General features: G+C 50.8%; 1 protein-coding gene across 1 annotated transcript in view; it reads left to right on the plus strand.

Moving 5' to 3' along the window:
* The window catches only part of TLL2 (tolloid like 2), a 117,265-nt gene that overhangs the window by 80,001 nt on the left and 18,823 nt on the right, over positions 1–18,441 (plus strand). The window contains exons 10-13 of the mRNA XM_012767277.3: positions 2,926–3,028; positions 9,407–9,523; positions 10,661–10,806; positions 11,280–11,475. Of these exons, the coding sequence (XP_012622731.1) occupies positions 2,926–3,028; positions 9,407–9,523; positions 10,661–10,806; positions 11,280–11,475 (562 nt within the window). The remainder of the gene's footprint in view (positions 1–2,925; positions 3,029–9,406; positions 9,524–10,660; positions 10,807–11,279; positions 11,476–18,441) is intronic.

The raw sequence follows: 18,441 nt of genomic DNA on the forward strand, positions 1-18,441 counted from the left end.
GCCCTTGTTCATCACCTCTTCCCCTATGGTCTTTATGATTCACTAACATACTTAAAATAATTAGCCTGAATAATTATCCTGTTCATTCAGATCATGAATGTGTTACCAAGGAAGTTGTACTCACATTTCCTTTTTGTAATTTTAAAAAGCAAAGGCTAAAGAATGATTGTGCAACCAGCTTACATTTATTACGAAGCTCTATCACCTGGTGGGGGATATGAAAGAAAGCTAAGGTACACCCCATCTTTATGAGGGTTTACTTTGCCCCCCCCCCCCCGGGAATCTGATTTAATGGAAGGAGGAGATTTGCTTGGTATCAGCTTTTTTATTAAGCTTCCAAGGTGATTATGATGTGCAAGGTAGGATTGAAAACCACTAGTGTAGTCTGCAAGAAGAGTGACATCATAGGCATGCACACCATCCCCCAACAGGCGGTGAGCTGGCCTGTTCTTTCTGGTACTGACTCTTCATGTCCTAGGAGATCACAGGGCTCTGTGGAAGCAGATGCTACTTGAGGCCTGAACATCGGGTGGGCCCAGCCCAAGGGCAGGGGTGGGCACTCGACACCAGTCAGTGTGCGCTGATGGTTAGAGTTGCCATAATGCAGTGCCTATGGTGTGCCAGGCATAGAAATACACACCCTATGCGCAGTTTCTTGAGCTGTGCCCCCCACAACCCAGTGGTGGGGGTAACATTTCACAGATAAGGAAACTAGGAGTCCAAGCGTCAAGTGTTTCCCCAAGACTCCAGAGCTAGCAAATGGTGGAGCTGAGAAGCAAATCCAGATCTGCCTGATTCTAAAGCCACCTGCTCTGGAATCACTACTGTAAAAGAGAGAATGGGGCGTTCCGAGGACACAAGGAGATCACACACGTCCATCTGTGCAGTCAGAGCGGGGCCGGGGGAGGAGGGGCACTTGAGCCGGGCATGCGGAGGGTTTCATGGGAGGGTGTGCTGGGCAATAAGGTCACACAGGACAGGCCCTGGGGGCTCTGAAAGTGAGCAGAGAGTTTTATTCATGAGACAGGTGCACAGGGAACCCCTGAAGTTTCCTGAGCACGAAGAGGGCCTGGTAAACGTGAGCTATAAGTGGAAGATTGATCTAGAAGCCTCAATGTAAAGAATGCATGGGCCCAGCAGGGGGGAGTCCAGGGAAAGGTGAGGACGGTGGAGTGAGCTGGGGTTGGAGGGGCGGGACACAGACGTCAAAGGAAAAAGCCCCAGCATGGGTGCTGGCGGATGAGGGGCTCCACTACGGGTGCAGGAGGGATGGTACCAAGCTTGGTGCCAGGTGGTGTGGCGAAGGTGCCTCCCACCGTCGGGGAAGCTGGAGGGGAAGTGCTTCCTTTGGAGGTGCTCTCACGGCTAGTGGGGCAAAGGCAGGAGCCAGCGGGTGGAGAACATGGGGAGGGGACAGGTCAGCGTGGTGAAAACCAGAAAGGACAGACTCGGGCAGGGAAGCCAGGAAGCATGAGGACGAATAAGAGTCCTTTAGATGTGGCGGGGAGGCCACCTTTGCCTGCAGCCTCTCCAGCCTAAGGTTTCCTTAGAGATAAGAAGGCCCTGGGGCTGTTTGAATATAAAAGAAGTGGCCAGCGGAGGAGCAGAGGGTGAAGAGGCTGGAGAGAGGTAAACTCCCAAGTACAAGGTACTCCAAGTTGCAAGGGGAACAGTGCCGGGGTCAGGGGCTGTGGCAGGAATGGTGGAAGAGCAAAGTGGAGAGCAGCAGGAGGCAAGGGCACCCTGCCTGGTGGAGCTTGGATGGGGAGGAAGGGCCAGAGGAAACCTTAACTCTGCCCGGCGCCATCTGCCAGGGGAGCTCCGAGCTGGAGGGCCGCAGGGGGACCAGGGCCAGTCCACGGGCGGGCACCTGTGTGCTGAGGCCCGCCCTGCTCTAAGTACTCGCCTGTGTGAGTTTGGCCTCCGGACGTCCAGAGGAGCCAGTGCTTTCGCTTTCGTTCCCAGGCCACCTGCACCTCCCCCCTCCCAGCTATCGGCCTGCTGCCCCTCGTTCTAGACACACGCACAATCAGTGCCCTGTGCGGGGCCCATGGACACTTCCCCAAACAGCTCCTGGCCTTTGCTCAACGTCAGTTCCGCTCAGGGAAACACGCTAGCCCTACTTCTCTGCCCACAGATCCCCGAGGCCCCTCAGGTTAAATGTCACCTCCTCTGAGAGGTCTTCTCCAGCCTCAGCAGGCAGAATTTATTTCTCTCTCTTCAGGACTGCCAAAGGGCTCCATCTGACCGTCCCCCTCCCTTCAGCACTTACACCATGCTGTTGCATCTGCCTGTTCCTGGACCTGGGGCCCTGTCTTCCTGCTCTTTCTGTCTCCGTTGGCCAACCGGGGTCGGCGCTCAGTAGGTGGTCAACAAACAGTGGTGGAGCGAACAAATGAACAGATTAGTGCATGGACAGACTCCTTGTGGGAAGGTTGTCAGATAGACACACCCCACCTCAGCAGAGTGAGGGTCATGGCCGGGGACATTGACCACGGAGGTGCTCAGATGCACCCCAGCTAACCCCAGCCCCTCGGAATGACTGATGATGTTATAGGATCTTTTCGTATCTCTGCACTTCCCTGACCCCTCACCTCCTTCCAAACACCCCGTCTCAACGCACCCTGGCCGCTCTTTTTAATGCATCTTGCTTTGTGTAAACCACCTGGTGACTTCAAAAGCTCAAGTGATTCCCCAGACAGAACCAAAGGACCCATCTCCTTCTGTTTACTCCCCATCCTGCTGAAGGTTTATTATTTAATGTCATCAGGTTTCCTTCGAGTGTGTATTTGAGGCAACACTCCTGCTGTGGTCTGAGAATCCCGTATGCTAAAGGGTAACGTGAGAACGCCGGTATGCAAGATGTATCTTTCAAAACTCCTCGGGCTTTGCTGCCAAAACTCACTTTATGGTCATTCTTTACAGATCGTCTTAAACTTCACATCCATGGATTTGTTTAAAAGCCGCCTGTGCTGGTACGATTACGTGGAGGTCCGGGATGGTTATTGGAGAAAAGCCCCCCTGTTGGGTGAGTTGACTTTAGACAGCCTTAAGAGCGGAGTGATCAGATGTTCTCTGGGCTCCTGTTAATGCTGGGAAGGGTCGTTCCTGACAGCAGTCACAGGAAGTTCTCAAGGGCCTGTGTCATTGTAAAACTCTGGGCACCCCATTCGGCCACACATGTTAAAAGCTTTTAAAACTGCAAATACCCTTTGACCTAGCAATTCCTCGTCTTGGAATTTATCCTAGGGAACTAATTAAGGAAGTGTGCAAAACTCTAGCTACAGGGATGTTCACTGGAGCAGCAAAAATTGAAAGCAATTTAAATCTTTAGCAGTAGGTGTTAGCCGAATAAATTGTGATACATCTTTTCAATGGAAAACTTCCCAGCCATTAAAAATAAAGTTGGAAGTGACTATTTATTGAGACAGAAAAGTATTCGTGGCACACTGTTACGTGAAAAAAAGTATATTGCAAAATAGAATATGCAGTAGGATCCCATTGTGATAAAAAAAATACATATATATTGTGTAGTCATTACAAATTTAGATGCCTTTAGGGATAAGGTGTGAATGAATGAGATGGGATTGGTATAATAAAATGAGTGGTGGGGAAATAGTGAATTTAACACTGAATGTCCTGTCCAAAGTCATTCAAAAGCAAAATTACTTAAAATAAGGTGCAGTCTGAATTCAACTGGAAGAAACCATTTTGTAATCTATAATATAAGTATCAACCAAAATTATAAGTATAAAGAAATAACACACAGTGGCTATTTCAGGATGAGTATTTTTTTAAATTTTATTTTGTTGTTCTTGGTGTAGCCATATTTTCTAGTCTTTCCATAATGAGCATGTATTCTTTTTGTGAGATGAACAGGGCATGAACTCACCCATGAGATGGTCGCTTGACCTTAGAGTGAGATGCAGCAGGCAGGTAGTGTGAAAAGAAAGGTTAGTTCACTCCAGATGGTTCACAGGAAGAGGGATCACTGGGGGATACGGGGAAGATGAGCACTGTGTGGAAGACCCATCGCATCAGTGTCTTGGGAGCAGACACTGGAACTCGCCCAGCCCAGGAATGGCAGCTGGGGTGGAGCTGGGAGCAGATTGACAGGGAGCCAGATTGGGGGGGGGGTGTCTCAGCTGACAGTGGGTTGTCCTCACTCTTAGAGGGGTCTGTAGGGCAGGCTCCCGGGTTGGGCGAGTCTAAGCACTCTGAGGACTTTGTCCCTGGCATATCTTCATGACAGCAGAAAAGCCACACCTGTTATGCCACAAATGATTGCCTGGGAGTGAGCTGGGTTGGGGCAGTTTGCTGGGGCTGAGGCAGGAATGAAAAGGAGAGGGCTAAGTTGAGGAGTCATGGCTGGACCGAGCCCTGGCTTTCTGCTGGACTCTGGGGAGCCAGGGATAGGATAGGTCAGAAGAGAAGGGACGGAGGGTCTGGCTGTACTCAAGGGGCCTGGCAGACATTATGCTTCCAGGGGTCCACTCCCTCCACCCCCATTCAGCTTCCAGTGGGCACAGCACACGGGTTCTCTCACCCAGAGGGCCATGAGTTTAAATTCCTGGAGGTACAAACGGGTGCCCATGTCTAGTACCATACATAGAAAGGGGACTCCAGGGATGCTCATCGAACTATTGAAGGTGGTTACCTCTGAGAAAGGAAGATTGGAGATGGTGGACGGCTTCCTGTTTTGTTTTGTATATTTCTCTGTTGTTTGAATCTTTTGCAAGGATGCATTCAGGTATCATTTTATAATTAAAATAATAGAAGGAGCTGTGTGGGAGGAGCTTCATGAGAACGCAGAATCACAGACCCCTCAACCTGGCTGGGACCTCACAGTCACTTGATCCCCCACCTTCACGAGAAAACCAAACTTCCAGGTGTAGACTGATTTCTAAGGCCACACAGCCAGCTAGTGGATCAGACCAGAATTCATTTGTCCTTGTGTCAGGGAGTGGTGACTGCTGAATCTGAGCAGGGTGTCCCCCGAGAGGTGCCAGATAAAATACATTATTCATTGTTTATCTGAAATTCAGATTTATCTGGGCTTCCTGGATTTTTGTTTGCTAAATCTGGCCATCCTATCCTCCCAGGAATGGGATAGATTTAAAGGCTCAGGAGGAGGAAGCTCTCTGCGACTGAAGTTCCCCAAAGAGGGCCAAGGCACGTTCCTGCGAATGGGCACAGGCAGAGAGATTTCCAGTAGTTCCTTTTTATTGAACTTGAAAAAAAGAATTTTCTCACTGCAGATCCTGGTATCTCCGGTTGCACTTTCATTAATGAGATAGGACTTTTGTCGTTCATTCTTGGTGATGATGGTTTGGGTTTTTGTTTTGTTTTGGTGTTTTTTTGGCTCGAGTTTTAACCACTTTGCAGCATGTGGTGTGTGTGGTGTGTGTGTGTGTGTGTGGTGTGTGTGTGTGTGTGTGTGTGTGTGCGCGCGCGCGCAGTGTGTTGCAGCCAAGCCATGGCCCAGCGCCTGTAACCGTCATTCTTCATTTGCAGGAGTTCTCCTTTGCCAACTATTTGGCCTGCTCTGATGTTTCCAAATGCAGTTGTTAGTGAACTTTTGTGTTTGGAACAAGTGCATTGTGTCGCTGAGCTGGTCCCTGGGAGGGGTCAGTGCCATGAAATCTGCTGGGAGGAGGCAGGTCAATGCCCCTTTGGCAGGAGGGAGAGCGGATTAGGGCGGATTGTGAAAGTATGCATCTTGCTCTGAAAACTGTGCATTGCATTTTTTCCCAGGGCAGTGTGTGAAAATCCAGGCATAATGGACACATAACTTTTTATGAATGAACTCTTTATGACTCCCCATGGAGACCACTTGTAGTGTCCTCATCTGCATTTCCTCTTCTTGATATCCTTATTAAACTCCTCCTCTAAATCCAGGAACTGGATTTCAGTTTAGGAATCTGACACCTTTTCTCTAGTCTGGTTTCTCTCCAGCCTGTTTAGTCTCCTTGGAAGGAGGCTGTTTGAGACCTAGGTTTTCACATAGTGATTAAAGAGAACTGTAGGTAGACTGAGAACATTTCATGGCTGGTTAAAGATATCAAATTGGTTTTTCGGTTTTAGGAGTCCCTTATGAGATGGTACCTAAAGCAGGGAGGGAGATGGATGCACAGAGAACTCATCCAGCAATCTTAAATGCTGTCCTGTACATTTGAGCCCCTGCCTTTATTTCTGTTAGAGGAATTACTCTAACAATGCACTTTTGTATGCAGAACTGTCTTTTGGCATTCTGTATCACCACAGTGCACACAAAAGCCCCTTTCCCTGAACTGGGGAGGGAAGTTCAGAAAGGCCAGGCTGGCCAATCAGTGTCATGTGGCCCTACTTCTGGGGCTCCCTGGCCAGGGGTAGCTTCGCTCCCAAGTGAGCAGAAATGATAGAGTGCGTCAAACAGCCAAGCCTGGCACTTACTACAGACTTGCTTTACGGTTTGAGGCTTTGATCTTCATTCCTATGTATCTGTTTCCAAACTGGGAAATGGGAAGGATGTTTACATCCCAGAGAGCAGATACGATGTCTCTTTATCTCAAATTGCACGATGTTCAGAATTGCACCTGAGATAGAGAAGTTCCTTTTGATGGTGCTGGTGGCGATGGTGATGGTGATGAAGACGGCAATACTGATGATGAAACTCTCTGACTGCCAGTGTTCAAACCCTGCTTCCACTTGCAGCTTTGAGACTTCAATCCTCTGACCCTCAGCTTTCTCATCTGTGGAATGAGATGAATGATAGTACCTAGTTCAGGGAGTAGCAGACAAAATGAGATAGTCCATGGAAAGTGCTTAGGACAGTGTCTGGCATAGACATAGTTAATAAAAGAGGGGCTTTTATTAGAACCATTATGATGAAGATGAGCCCGCTAGACGGGGGTTCTAGTAAGAATTACAAAGCGATTTGGGGATAGAGTTGAGGAATGTTGTGTGATTTATTCTACAAGTCTAGCTCTGCCAAGGCAGTAAGATACACCGTTGACTGCAATTCCTACCTCCCCCTGGGGACTGAGCGGAGACGGGTTGTCCTGTGGCCCCTGGGTGGTGGGTGGTTCATCTTATCCGGTTAGATCCGTATGCAGCGAGGCAGTGAAAATCCCTCTCTCTTTTGGGAACAGTCCTCAGCGGCTGTGACAGCTGGGTTTTAAAAGGAGAGACTTGGACTTGGAACTTGGGCTGGGCTCCGGAGGAATTCCTTTTGTGGATGGGCGCTGTCTAACTGCTGCTCAGCGCTCCGTCTCCTCTGTCTCCTCACTCACCCAAGCTTGCACACTGTTTTCCGAAAGCCGATTGACACTAATTGGCCACGCCAGAGGAACCATTACCGAAAATTTATAGGCTTCTGCTGCATTTTTCCTTGCAGAATTCTTGGCAGGAGTTTTATCTCATCTCACTTAATATTAAGCTCTCTAAATCCAAAAGGCTGCAGGTGACCAAAATGAGAAGGAAGTACAGGAGATTAGCAGCTTCCACCCCTGTTTCTCCCTGATGAATGGATGCCACAGTTGGCCATTAGGAAGTGTCCACAGTGGCCTTTATTCCTTCCCTGGCCTCACCTGCTCCCCTATTTCTCAGAAGGGCAAAGTAGAATTACAGCTCCAAGTGGCTTGTCCCGTGCCTGATATGGCACCGGCAATGAGAGTACCCACTCAAGTTTTAAAAATATATTGAGATATAACTTGCATACTGTACAATTCACAATTCACCATTTGAAGTATACCACTCAGTGATTATTAGCATGCTCAAGGGTTGTGTAACCATCACCGCCATCAATTTTAGAATATTTTCATCCTCCCCCAAAGAAAACCCATATCCATTAGTAGTCATTCCCCGTTTCCCCCCAGAACTAAATAAATTCTTTGAGTGACTCACACAGTAGGTGCTTGGCAGAGCCATGGACTACTGGTCCACATAGGCCCTGGCTGGTCTGTGCGCTGAACTGATCAGTAGGAAGCTCAACCTGTCTCCCCCTGCCCCGTCCCTGCCCTTGCCCTTGCCCTGGCCTGCCACCCTTGTGCAGCATTAGGAAATGGGTGGCCAAGAATTACCATGTACTGAGAAGGCCAAGCCTTGCCATTTTCCTCTGTAGAGGCTCCAGATTTCAGACCACATACCCAAAGTGTCTAAAAAATACAATTTTTTTTTCAATAACAAAATTTCTATCTATTATGAGCCTCTTTTACATCAAGTAGTAGGAACTTAATTTCAACTTGTGTTTTCTTCCCCTGGGGTGGGGGCTGCAGGTGGTAGGCGTAGTTATGCCAAGGCGTGGTGGCAGGGCAGGCACCCATATCCCGACTGGCATTGCTGGGACGTCCTCATCTTCAACTAGTCAGTCCCCAGTCCAGAGAAATGGCCGCTGTGGTTCCTCCTTGTCTCAACCCTAGGCCAGTTCAGAGTGGCACCAAGTCCACATCTCCCTAGAAGCTTGGGAGATATTCTATGGATCCCCAGTCCTCTGGGCTATGGGAAAGTCACTTCCACACCCCTCTGAGGACCCTGGAATCACATGGCTGCCGTCCTTCCATGCTTTGCCTGAAGAGCTCTGCATGCCCGTCTCATGGGCAAATGCCTGGACAGACCATGTAGACACTGCTATTCTGACCCCTGGACAGACCGTGTAGACACTGCTATTCTGACCCCTGGACAGGGGGCGCAGGGGAATCTGGGTCTCATTTGCCCTCCAGGCTCTGCCAAGGGACTTGGGGCAGTTTTCTGCTTTTCCCAGATCCTTAAGCCTACTTGGGGTCTCTGTCATCCTTTTCCATCCAAAATCTCAGCTCAGGGTGGGATTGGGGTACAGGTCTTTTGGGGGCCTCCCTGGTGCTCTCTCCAATCCTTTCTCTCCCCAGTCCCCTCACCCTGCCATCCTAGGTCCCCTCCTGAGACCACCAGCAGGGGAAAATGTGCTCTTATTCATTGTACATTCTTCCAGATCTTTGGTATAGTGACTGGGCTTATGAAATTCAAACGCCAAGAAGATGTGATTTCTTTGTCGTGTGTTCTCTGGCATCCCTTCCTGAGGCAGGAAAGCAGAATGTCTAATGTCCCCACAGGGGAGGGCGTGTATGCCACAGGAAATGCCAGGGAAAGAATCCGTCACCACCATCTCGGACATTACCCTGCCATACCCTCACAGCCCACTTGGTAGCGGAGGGGACACGAGGGCCATATCCTGGGGCCTTTGATTGACTGGAATCCGGAACTCTCCCAAAGTCAGCCTGAGCGAGGCACAAGGCTGTGTGACTCTTTCTATGACGTCTGTTCACCCCGTATGTGCCACAGGACAAGCTGTCACGGCCAGGCTTGCCGCTCACCTCGAACTCTCCCCGGCTGGGCTGAGTGCCCTCCTGCTGTCCCACGGCGTCCTGACCATTTATCTTCCACTTCCCAGGCAGGTTCTGTGGCGACGAGGTGCCGGAGCCCCTCACCTCCACGGCCAGCCGGCTCTGGGTGGAGTTCCGCAGCAGCAGCAACAGCCTGGGCAAGGGCTTCTTCGCGGTGTACGAAGGTTGGTTCACGGTGGGAGAAGCCGCTGGAGTGGCTCCTGGGAAGCCCTGGCCTTCCCTTGCAGCCCGCCGGCTCCTTCCCACCCCGCTTGCCAGGGTGGTCGCTGGCGCAGGGCAGGCCCGGCCGCCGCCCCCACCTCCTGGAAGCGGTGGCCAGCTGCTTACCTCAGAGCTGGTGCCACGTCCCTGTCACCACCCCCGAACCCTCCCCCCACACCAGGGGGAGTCACCCTCCCCACACAGGAGTGGGGTGTGTGGGGGGGCGACTGCAGCCTGTGAATCGCTGTGTGAGCCTAAGCAAAGACTCTGACCTCTCTGGGCCTCTGTTGGTTTCATTTGTGAAAAGAAGACTTTGGACGTCAAGGGAATTTCCAACCACATTTCTTAGAAGGGCTCTGAGGCCACCCTGGTTGTTGAGCAGAGGGAACCGACCCTCCAGGTCTAGGCTCTAGGCAGCTGCCACCAGGCAGTGCTGCTTCTGTGTGTTCCGAGTACTGAACTTCTCTTCTGCCCACCCTACCCTAACCCCACCAAAAAAGGGAAACTAGAAAATTATTAAGACCCCTTTTGGCCTTAAAGTGTTGTCATTTTGGAGAGACCAAAGTTTTGTTTTTGTAAAAGAAGTAATGTGCACTGTGTGTGCATGCGTGTTTGTGTATCGTGTGTGCATGCATGTTGTACATACGTGTGTGTGCATCGTGTGTGCATTGTGTGTGCACCGTGTGTGCATGTGTGTGTGCGCTGTGTGAGCATGCGTGTGTGTGTGTGCACGTGGGGGTGTCCTCTACCGTCTGCATTAGAATCTCCTGGGAAACTTCACCGCTGCTCCCAGCTCTCACCTAAATCAGGACCTCTGGGGATGTGGCCCTGGCCGCCACAGTTTGGAACACCTCCCAGGTGATTTTGGTGCACAGAGAAGGTAGAGGACCACTGCCCTACATGGTTATTTTCTTTGAGGGAAAAAAATTCAGAGTTGGAAACCAATGCAATTGTGCCTTTCTGGAGGCTCAGTGTTTGTTGGAAGGAGATGAAAATGTTGGCGAGTGGAGCCACCTAGTGGTGACAAGTGCCCCCCGCCTCGTTAATTCCTAAGATCTGACCAGGGACCCCCCTCTTCCTCCTGTGCTGTCTTTCCAAAGCTACATGTGGTGGAGACATTAACAAAGATGCGGGTCAGATTCAATCTCCCAACTACCCGGATGACTACAGACCTTCCAAGGAATGTGTCTGGAGGATTTCGGTTTCGGAGGGGTTTCACGTGGGACTTACCTTCCAAGCTTTCGAGGTGAGTGCTGCTCAGATTGTCTTACCAAGGATGAAGTAAATGGCAACTTTTACTAGACATATTCCGCTCTATAAAAATGGGTTTCCATTTCTTGGTTAAAAATAGGAACCTAAGGGGCCATTTTCAACTCCATGGTGAGTTGTGCCAGGACATCCCATATTAAAATCTTTGTAGGCTTTGAAATTGGGTTCACCTACCTTCTGAAGGCCATGCAGAGATTGAGGGGAATAATTGAAGGGAAATCTAGAATGGGATCCAAGGAAGTTTTGTGGACTTGTTCTTCCCTGTCTCTTCTCAGCTACCCTGTACTTCTGCAACTAGGAAGAAGACGGTGTGGAGACACCCCAGGCACACTTGGGTCCTTTTGCCTCTTGGTTAGCTTTTGAGAGCGATATTTGAGTTCCCTTCTTAAATCAAAAACCTGACAGCTGGGCCATCTGTTGTCATCCACGTTGCCTCTGTTTCCCCTTCAGATCGAAAGGCACGACAGCTGTGCATATGACTACCTGGAAATCCGAGATGGCCCCACGGAAGAGAGCGCCCTGATCGGCCACTTCTGTGGATACGAGAAGCCGGAGGATGTGAAGTCGAGCTCCAACAGGCTGTGGATGAAGTTTGTGTCTGATGGCTCTATCAATAAAGCAGGCTTTGCAGCCAATTTTTTCAAGGGTATGAATTAGCAGTTTGTTTCCACTTTTAGACACGAGAAGAAATATTGCTCCCCCTGGCTTAAGGCTCACAAAGAAAACCCATATGGAAGCTTAGCATCAAACTAGGCTGCCTGCAGGAAAAAGGCCGTGGCCCCGTTGAGAGCAGAGTGTAAGGTCCCAGCAGAGTCCCCACCTGGTCGGGGCAGGCTCAGCCTCAGCTTCTCTGTGGCAGGAAGTTCTGCACTTGGAAATTAGATTTAATTTACAAGGGCAAACTATTCTGTAGTGAAACTGAGCATTGATAACAATGAATATTATTATAGCAGCTCTCATGAATTGAGCACCTACTATGTGCCAAGAACTGGGTAAGGCACTTAACTTACATGATGCCATTTAATTCCCAAAATAACCCTTTCTTTGACTTAGGTTTGAATCACATTTGATCAGGGCTGAGAAGGGCTGCTCGGGACCACGAAGACAGTTAAGTGGCAGATCAGGGATCCAAACCCAATGGCTCATGCCTACAATCCTAGCACCCTGGGAGGTTGAGGCAGGAGGATGGCTTGAGCTTAGGAGTTTGAGGTTGCAATGAGCTATGATGACACCACTGCACTCCAGTCTGGGCAACAGAGCTGTCTCAAAAAAAGAAAGACATACAAATTCTCAAGCTCAAACTCTTTCCAGCGTGGCCTTAAATTCCTTGATGCAGGCCAGAGAAGCAGACAGGTCTGCAGCTCCTGAAGCGTCAGCACCCCCAGCCTGCATGCCTAACCCCAAGTGACGGGGTGTGGAAGAGAGGAAGGGGGTGGTGCTCTGGGAACAAGCCTCCATACTGCGTTGGAGACCTGCTGCTCTGTAGGGTCTTGACATATCCAGACCCAGAACGGCATAGGAGGACCTAGCCCCAGAAGTGTGGGCTTCCATCTTCCTTCTCTGCTCTCAGGGCCTTGAAGCCCCAAAGACCACACCCTAAGAGGGAAGCACAGATGCTCCCCCACATCTTGGACCTGGGCACCCAGGAGTCCAGCAGCAGCCGTTGAACAGAGATGTCCAGTTCTCTGCAGCTGAGGGCCCTTAATTAGCACCCCCACTTCCCCAGGCCCCAGCCACCGCTACCCAGGGAGACTGCTTTCTCTCCTTCCCTCCTGCCCTGGGACTCCTGGCAGAGCCAACCTGGAAATCTTTGTTCCTCCCCTACTCCCAATCTCCCCTCTGCCCCCGTCTTAGAGCCTTCATTAGCTTTTACATGAACTGAGTAGGTGTCAGAAGAACCCACTTCAAGCCGTGTCATCCAGAGCAGGCCATTTGTCCTTGCTGAAGCCTCAGTTTTCTTCCCTGCAAGACAAGGACCAGGAAATCTGCACATGTCACCTAGCCCCATGAAAGGATAGCTACAGAGGCACCTTATAGACTGGCAAGTGCCAAACAAGACGTGGGACTTATTCCTTCCTGTCTGGAGGCATCTGGGGCAGAGCAGAACCCAAGCAGTAACAGAGCAGGAATCATAATGTTCTGAATAATGGGAGACGAAACTTAGTTGAGTCTTTCCCAAGCAAAAAGAGCCAGGCCATAGCAAGTGTGTTCCAAATACAGGTCACCTTGTCATTGCACAGAGAAGAAGGATATGGCAGCCCTAGTCGAGATGCCTGGAAATCCATAACCCCTACCCAACCCTGGCCCAGTCTACATGTGCCTGGTGTCTCCTAGCCTGGGGACGTCCCCGGCTGACCTGGCAGCAGCGACACTGGCTGGATGGCCTTGAGCAAGTTGCACAGCTTCTCTGAGCTCCAGTCTCCACCTGTAGAAATGTTGCTACCAGGTTATTGCAAGGTTGTTGTCAGAAGAAAGTGAAATAGTATAAGTGAATACACTAGGGTACTATTTAGCCCCATTAATTGCTAGGAAAGGAATCTTTGAAGTGATTATTCTGTCTGGGGAAAATGATGTGACGAGTTCTCCTTACTATTGCAACGTATTAGTCTCCTATTGCTGCTGAAACCAATTACCATAAAGTTGGTGGCTTAACGCAGATTTATCATCTTACAGTTCAGGAGTTCAGACCCCTGAAGTGGATCTTACCGGGCTAAAGTCAAGGTGGTGGCAGGCTGCATTCTTTCTTCAGGCTCTAGGGGACAATCTATGTCCTTGCCTTCTCCAGCTCTTAGGAGCTTCCTGTGTTCCTTGGCTCGTGGTCCCTTCCATGCTCCAAGCCAGCGATGGCGATTGTGTCTTTCTTAGGCTGATCACAGACCCATGCTCCTGTTGTCACATCTCCTCTTCTGACCCCGACTCTCCACCTACCTCTTTCCTTACATGCACCCTCCTGTCGAGACTGGGCCCATCCAGATAATCCAGAAGACTCTGCCATCTCAATATCCTGAACTTAATCACACCTGAGGAGTCTTTTTTGCCATGTCAGGTAACAGGTTCACAAGTTGCAAGGCTGTGATGTAGACGGCTCTGGGGGGGCCTTATTCTGCCTACCACATGTCATGTGTGATGATGAGGTTTTTATCCGCATTCTGTTTACTCTAATTCTCCTGACCTTCTCCTCCCCTGACTTCCATGCCTGGGTCCGCAAGTTAGGTGCTGGGGTCCATTGCGGCAAGGTAACTGGCAGCCAGTTCCTACCGACCCACCCACACCTCATTCCTGATTTTACAGGTAATGAGTAATGCACCTTTTTAAGAGGATTGGCTGAGGCAGGAGATCAGGGTTGCCAGATTTGGGAAGTAAAAAACCAGGATGCCCAGTTAAATTGGAATTTCAGATAAAGAACAATTATTTTACTGTATTTCCCAAATATTGCATACTGCACTTAGCAGTTGTTTATCTGAAAGTCAAATTTAACTGGACCTCCTGAATTTTTTAAGGCAGCCCTACTGGAGATGTCAGTTGGGGCAATGGCTTGTGAGGGACTGAGTGATGGCCCTTACCTGCTCTAAGTAACCATGGTAACTGGCTCCATTTGCCAGTTAGAAGATACCACTTTCTCCCCCTCCCCACGTAACCTGCATTCAGCATGCACCACACCGCGTGTCGGCGCCGTACCGGGGCTGGGGGTAGTGAGGAAAGCACGCCGTGGTTGTCCTCAAGGGCTCACGGTGGTGAAAGAACAGAAACAAATGGGTGGTGGCATTGCTGAGTGTGGGTGCGGGCCTCAGTGGAGGCCGTGGGACTCCCGGGGTACTCGGTGTCCTCCTTCGAGGGTATTTCAATTTTCGAACATCTTTTTAGATGCCTGGGAAGGAGTTAATCGAGGCCCACCTATACCAACTGAGTGCACAGACCTGGCCTGGCATCATCATGTCAAGGAGGACTGCAGAGAAGCGTGTTTAGAAAAGGAGAAAAGTACAACCTTGACCCTGGCCCTGACTCTCGAGGGAGGACCAGGACTAGCAGAATCCCCATCTAGCCCTAAGACGGCAAAGACGTCTACGGGTGCTGCCATGTGCCAGAGGCTGCACTGGTCGTCTCACCTCCAGAACAGCCCCTGGGTGGGCATTATCCTTGTCCCCATTTTTAAACAGAGGAAAGGGAAGTCCTGAAGTGGCAGAGCTAGAACTAGAACTGGATCTGTAGGATTGCGCAGGCCATACTCTTTCCGCTAAGGAGACCCAAAAGCCACAGGAAAGGAAAGTGAAGGGGTTGGAATTTTTCCTGAGTGTCTGTGGTTTGATTCTGACACTAGGCACCCTTCTACCTTCCTGACACCGCAGGGGTGTAGGAATAAGGGCTCTGGATTTGTCATCTGAAGCCCTGCGGCCAGTCCTGCACTCCTCATAGCGATCCTCTCTCTGACAGGTCAGCTTTCCTTCCTGAGACCGGCCGCACCTGCTTTGTTCTCCTCTGCACTCCCAGTGCCTGGCACACGGCGGGCTCAGCAAATATTAATGCTTACTGAGCAGTGAATGAATGGGTGGGCGGATGATTGCATGGGGCTCAGTTTCCCCATTGGGAGTGGGTGTCCTGCTACCTGCTCTGCCTACCTGGCAAGGCTCTCCTGCAGGAGCGAGATGAAAGACCACGGTCTCAGGCAGCGCCATGCAGAAGAAGTAGGATGCGAGGCACAAACGAGAGGCGCATGTGCAATCTTAAATTTTCTAGCAGCCACCTTACAAAAGAAAAGGAACGGGTAAAATTAATGTTAATGATATATTTTATTTAACTTCACATATCCAAAATGATGTCATTTAATATGTATTCAATACATAACAATATTAATGGCAGTTTTCATACTACGTGTTGGAAATCCTGCAAGTGTTTCATGCTCAGGGCACCTCTCACGTGCTCGGCAGCCACATGCGCTGGGGCTGCCGCGTCAGACGGTGCCAGTCTAGCGACCGGGCACGGTCAGCTTCCGTAGCCCAGGCTTGTTCAGGCAAGGCCATCGGTGGGATGTCCTGCGAACACAGTGCCCAGCGCCTGTGTCGGGACTTCCCCAGGGAAAGAGGCGGGAGGAGTAGCAGCGGAGGCCCTGCAGAAGAGTTGGCACAAGCCAAAGAAGCTCTTGCCGTGATGCCAGTTGGCAGGCGGCTCTGCACAGGGCCCAGCTGGCGCCTGGTGCTGGCCAGGGCACCGTTGGCCTCTGCACGCTCTCCCGGTGCCAGATGGCAGCTCCTCTCGGAGCCTGCTGGCCGGCAGCAAGCAGAGCACCTTACACTTCTGGCTGCTTTGGGAGACGCTGGCCACATTCAAGGGCTGGTGGGGCCATTTTGGTCCCACACCCTCCACGTAAAGGACGTGAGGATTCCCACCCTGCCCGCGACATCCCACCGTCCCGGAGATGATGGGCCACCGTGCGGGGTGTGCTGGGGGACTGGCTGCCTTCAAGGTACTTCTTCACAAGCCTAGGAATGTGCCGGCCTTCCCTTGCCTTCATTCTCCTTGAAACAATTATTTGGGATCCCGCCTGAGACGTCTCTTTACCTACCCACAGAATGGTTCCTTCTTTCTCCACTACCACCTGGAGGACGAGGAGCCAGGGCTCGCACTGTGCTAGGCTGAGCCCTGGTTCCAGCCTCTTCTCCCACCCCCATGTGCTCCCAGATTCTTCTGGGAGGCTTGGCCTTGGCCCCTGCAGTGCAGAGCAAGCACCAGCCCGTGGGCTTGGAGCAGAGGCGCTGTACCGCAGCGTGGGCGGCACTGGCGGGCATCCACGCCATCCATCCGCGCTGGGGCAGGGCTGTAAATGGCCAAACATCCCACGGCTCTCGCTGGAGAGGGCTCAGGTGTAAAAGTATAACTTTCCTCCATCTTCCTGGGTCAAACAGTTCTAGACCTTGGAGGAATTACATTCCGCTGGCTCTGGGCCTGAGTCCATTCCACTGGCCCCTCTCCCTCCACCTCACTGAGAGGGCACCGAGAGACCTGCTCCTCTGGGGGCTTCTCCTTCTTGCCCCCAAGGCAGGGGGCGGGGGGAGCCTCTGATGCCGCCTGCCTTGGTCCTTTGCCTGTCTTCGCCTCCTCTGATGGGCTCGTCCCTCAGTTTCCTCCCTCCTTCTCCCTGGGACCAGCCCCAGTGCCTCGAATCTGCCGTGCTGCCCTCCCGCCCACCCGGTCTTCCTTCTCGGGCCCAGACTTGAGGCATTTCTTCCTTTCTGTTCTTGCCTTGTCTCCCGCCCCTCCTCAGGCCTACACTATTCCACCCCTGCCTGGCCAACCTCCTCCTTCTCATCACCCCCATCACCATGTCTCTCTGCCCGCTGGCATTTCAAAGGCAACTCCACTGTGGTCTGTCGTGATAGCTCCTGTGTATCGACAGGCTATATGTTGGGCAATTCACGTGCATCATTTTCGGTCACCACAACCTAAAAGCAAGTATGGTTCTCATTTGAAAACAGGCGGGAGGCTCAGAGAGGTCAGCTCCCCGGTCTTCATCCGATTTGTTGGGGGAAGATTCACTGGTGGATCCAACCCAGGTCAAACTCACTCTAAAGCCTGGACTCTTCACATTACTCTTTATGATCAATTTTCTTTCTTCTATACTTTCTAGCAAATGGCTAAGAAAGCGCTTTGCACATTGTAAGGTGATGAACAAATAATTGCACCATTGTTAGGGTCTTTGCATACTTGATACTTATGTTGATTTGAGGCCATGGGCAACTTTATCTCCCTGCCTGGAGCATCTCTACTGAACCCAATTACCCCTGATGACCAATTAATTTATTGAAACCTTTGTTGAGCCCAAGAATACGTCCTTCCTAGAGTTCCCTAAGTTTGCTATCTTGCTAAGTGAAATGACGTGGTATTTACAAACCGTCCTTCCCCCAGTGAAGAGCAAACAGGTTGATGAGGTATTTGTACATCACAGACGAGGATTGGAGGGAAATGGGTATATCTGAGTTGGAAAAGGGCAGAGTAGAGGGAGACATAAAAAGTGGAGGGTTTGCATTTTCTGTAGGGCCAACGGGTTGGAAGTTGCAAGGATTTAGACTTTTGACCCAAGAAATACCTTTGAAAAGTAGCGAGAGTCCTGTCTCTGGGAGTTTTCAGGCAGGGTCTGAAAAGCCATCTGTCAGGAACGTGACTAAAAGCATCCCTGCTTGAGGCGGCAAGACTGGTATCTGTGCAGATCCTGACCAAGCCTTAGATGTCCTGATCTCTCCTGTGTGTACTGTGTCCTTTCAGGCTTTGGTGAACCATCCATACTTGCTCTGTTCCTACCTGCCATGGGGCTACAGGCCAGTGCTCTCCTTCTCACCCCCGTCCCATCCTTTCTTCTTCCTAGATTGGACTTTTGTGTAGATGTGTCAGTGTTTAGTTGTCCTTTTACTAGACTCCTCCAGCTCCACTAGGCCACACCCTGCACACTCTCCTTCAGGGACAGATGTACCCTGGCTTGGCAACAGACAATGGTATTTTCCCTTCTGTTTCTAATACTCTTCTTAGAGATGCCCAATACTAGGGTTTTCCTTTTCTTCAGGGCATATGGGCTGACGTGTCTGGGGACAGTCTCCAATGACGCCCATGCTCTTCCTCTGGA

The sequence above is a fragment of the Microcebus murinus genome, chromosome 14, assembly GCF_040939455.1.
Source record: "Microcebus murinus isolate Inina chromosome 14, M.murinus_Inina_mat1.0, whole genome shotgun sequence".
Classification (NCBI taxonomy): Eukaryota; Metazoa; Chordata; class Mammalia; order Primates; family Cheirogaleidae; genus Microcebus; species Microcebus murinus.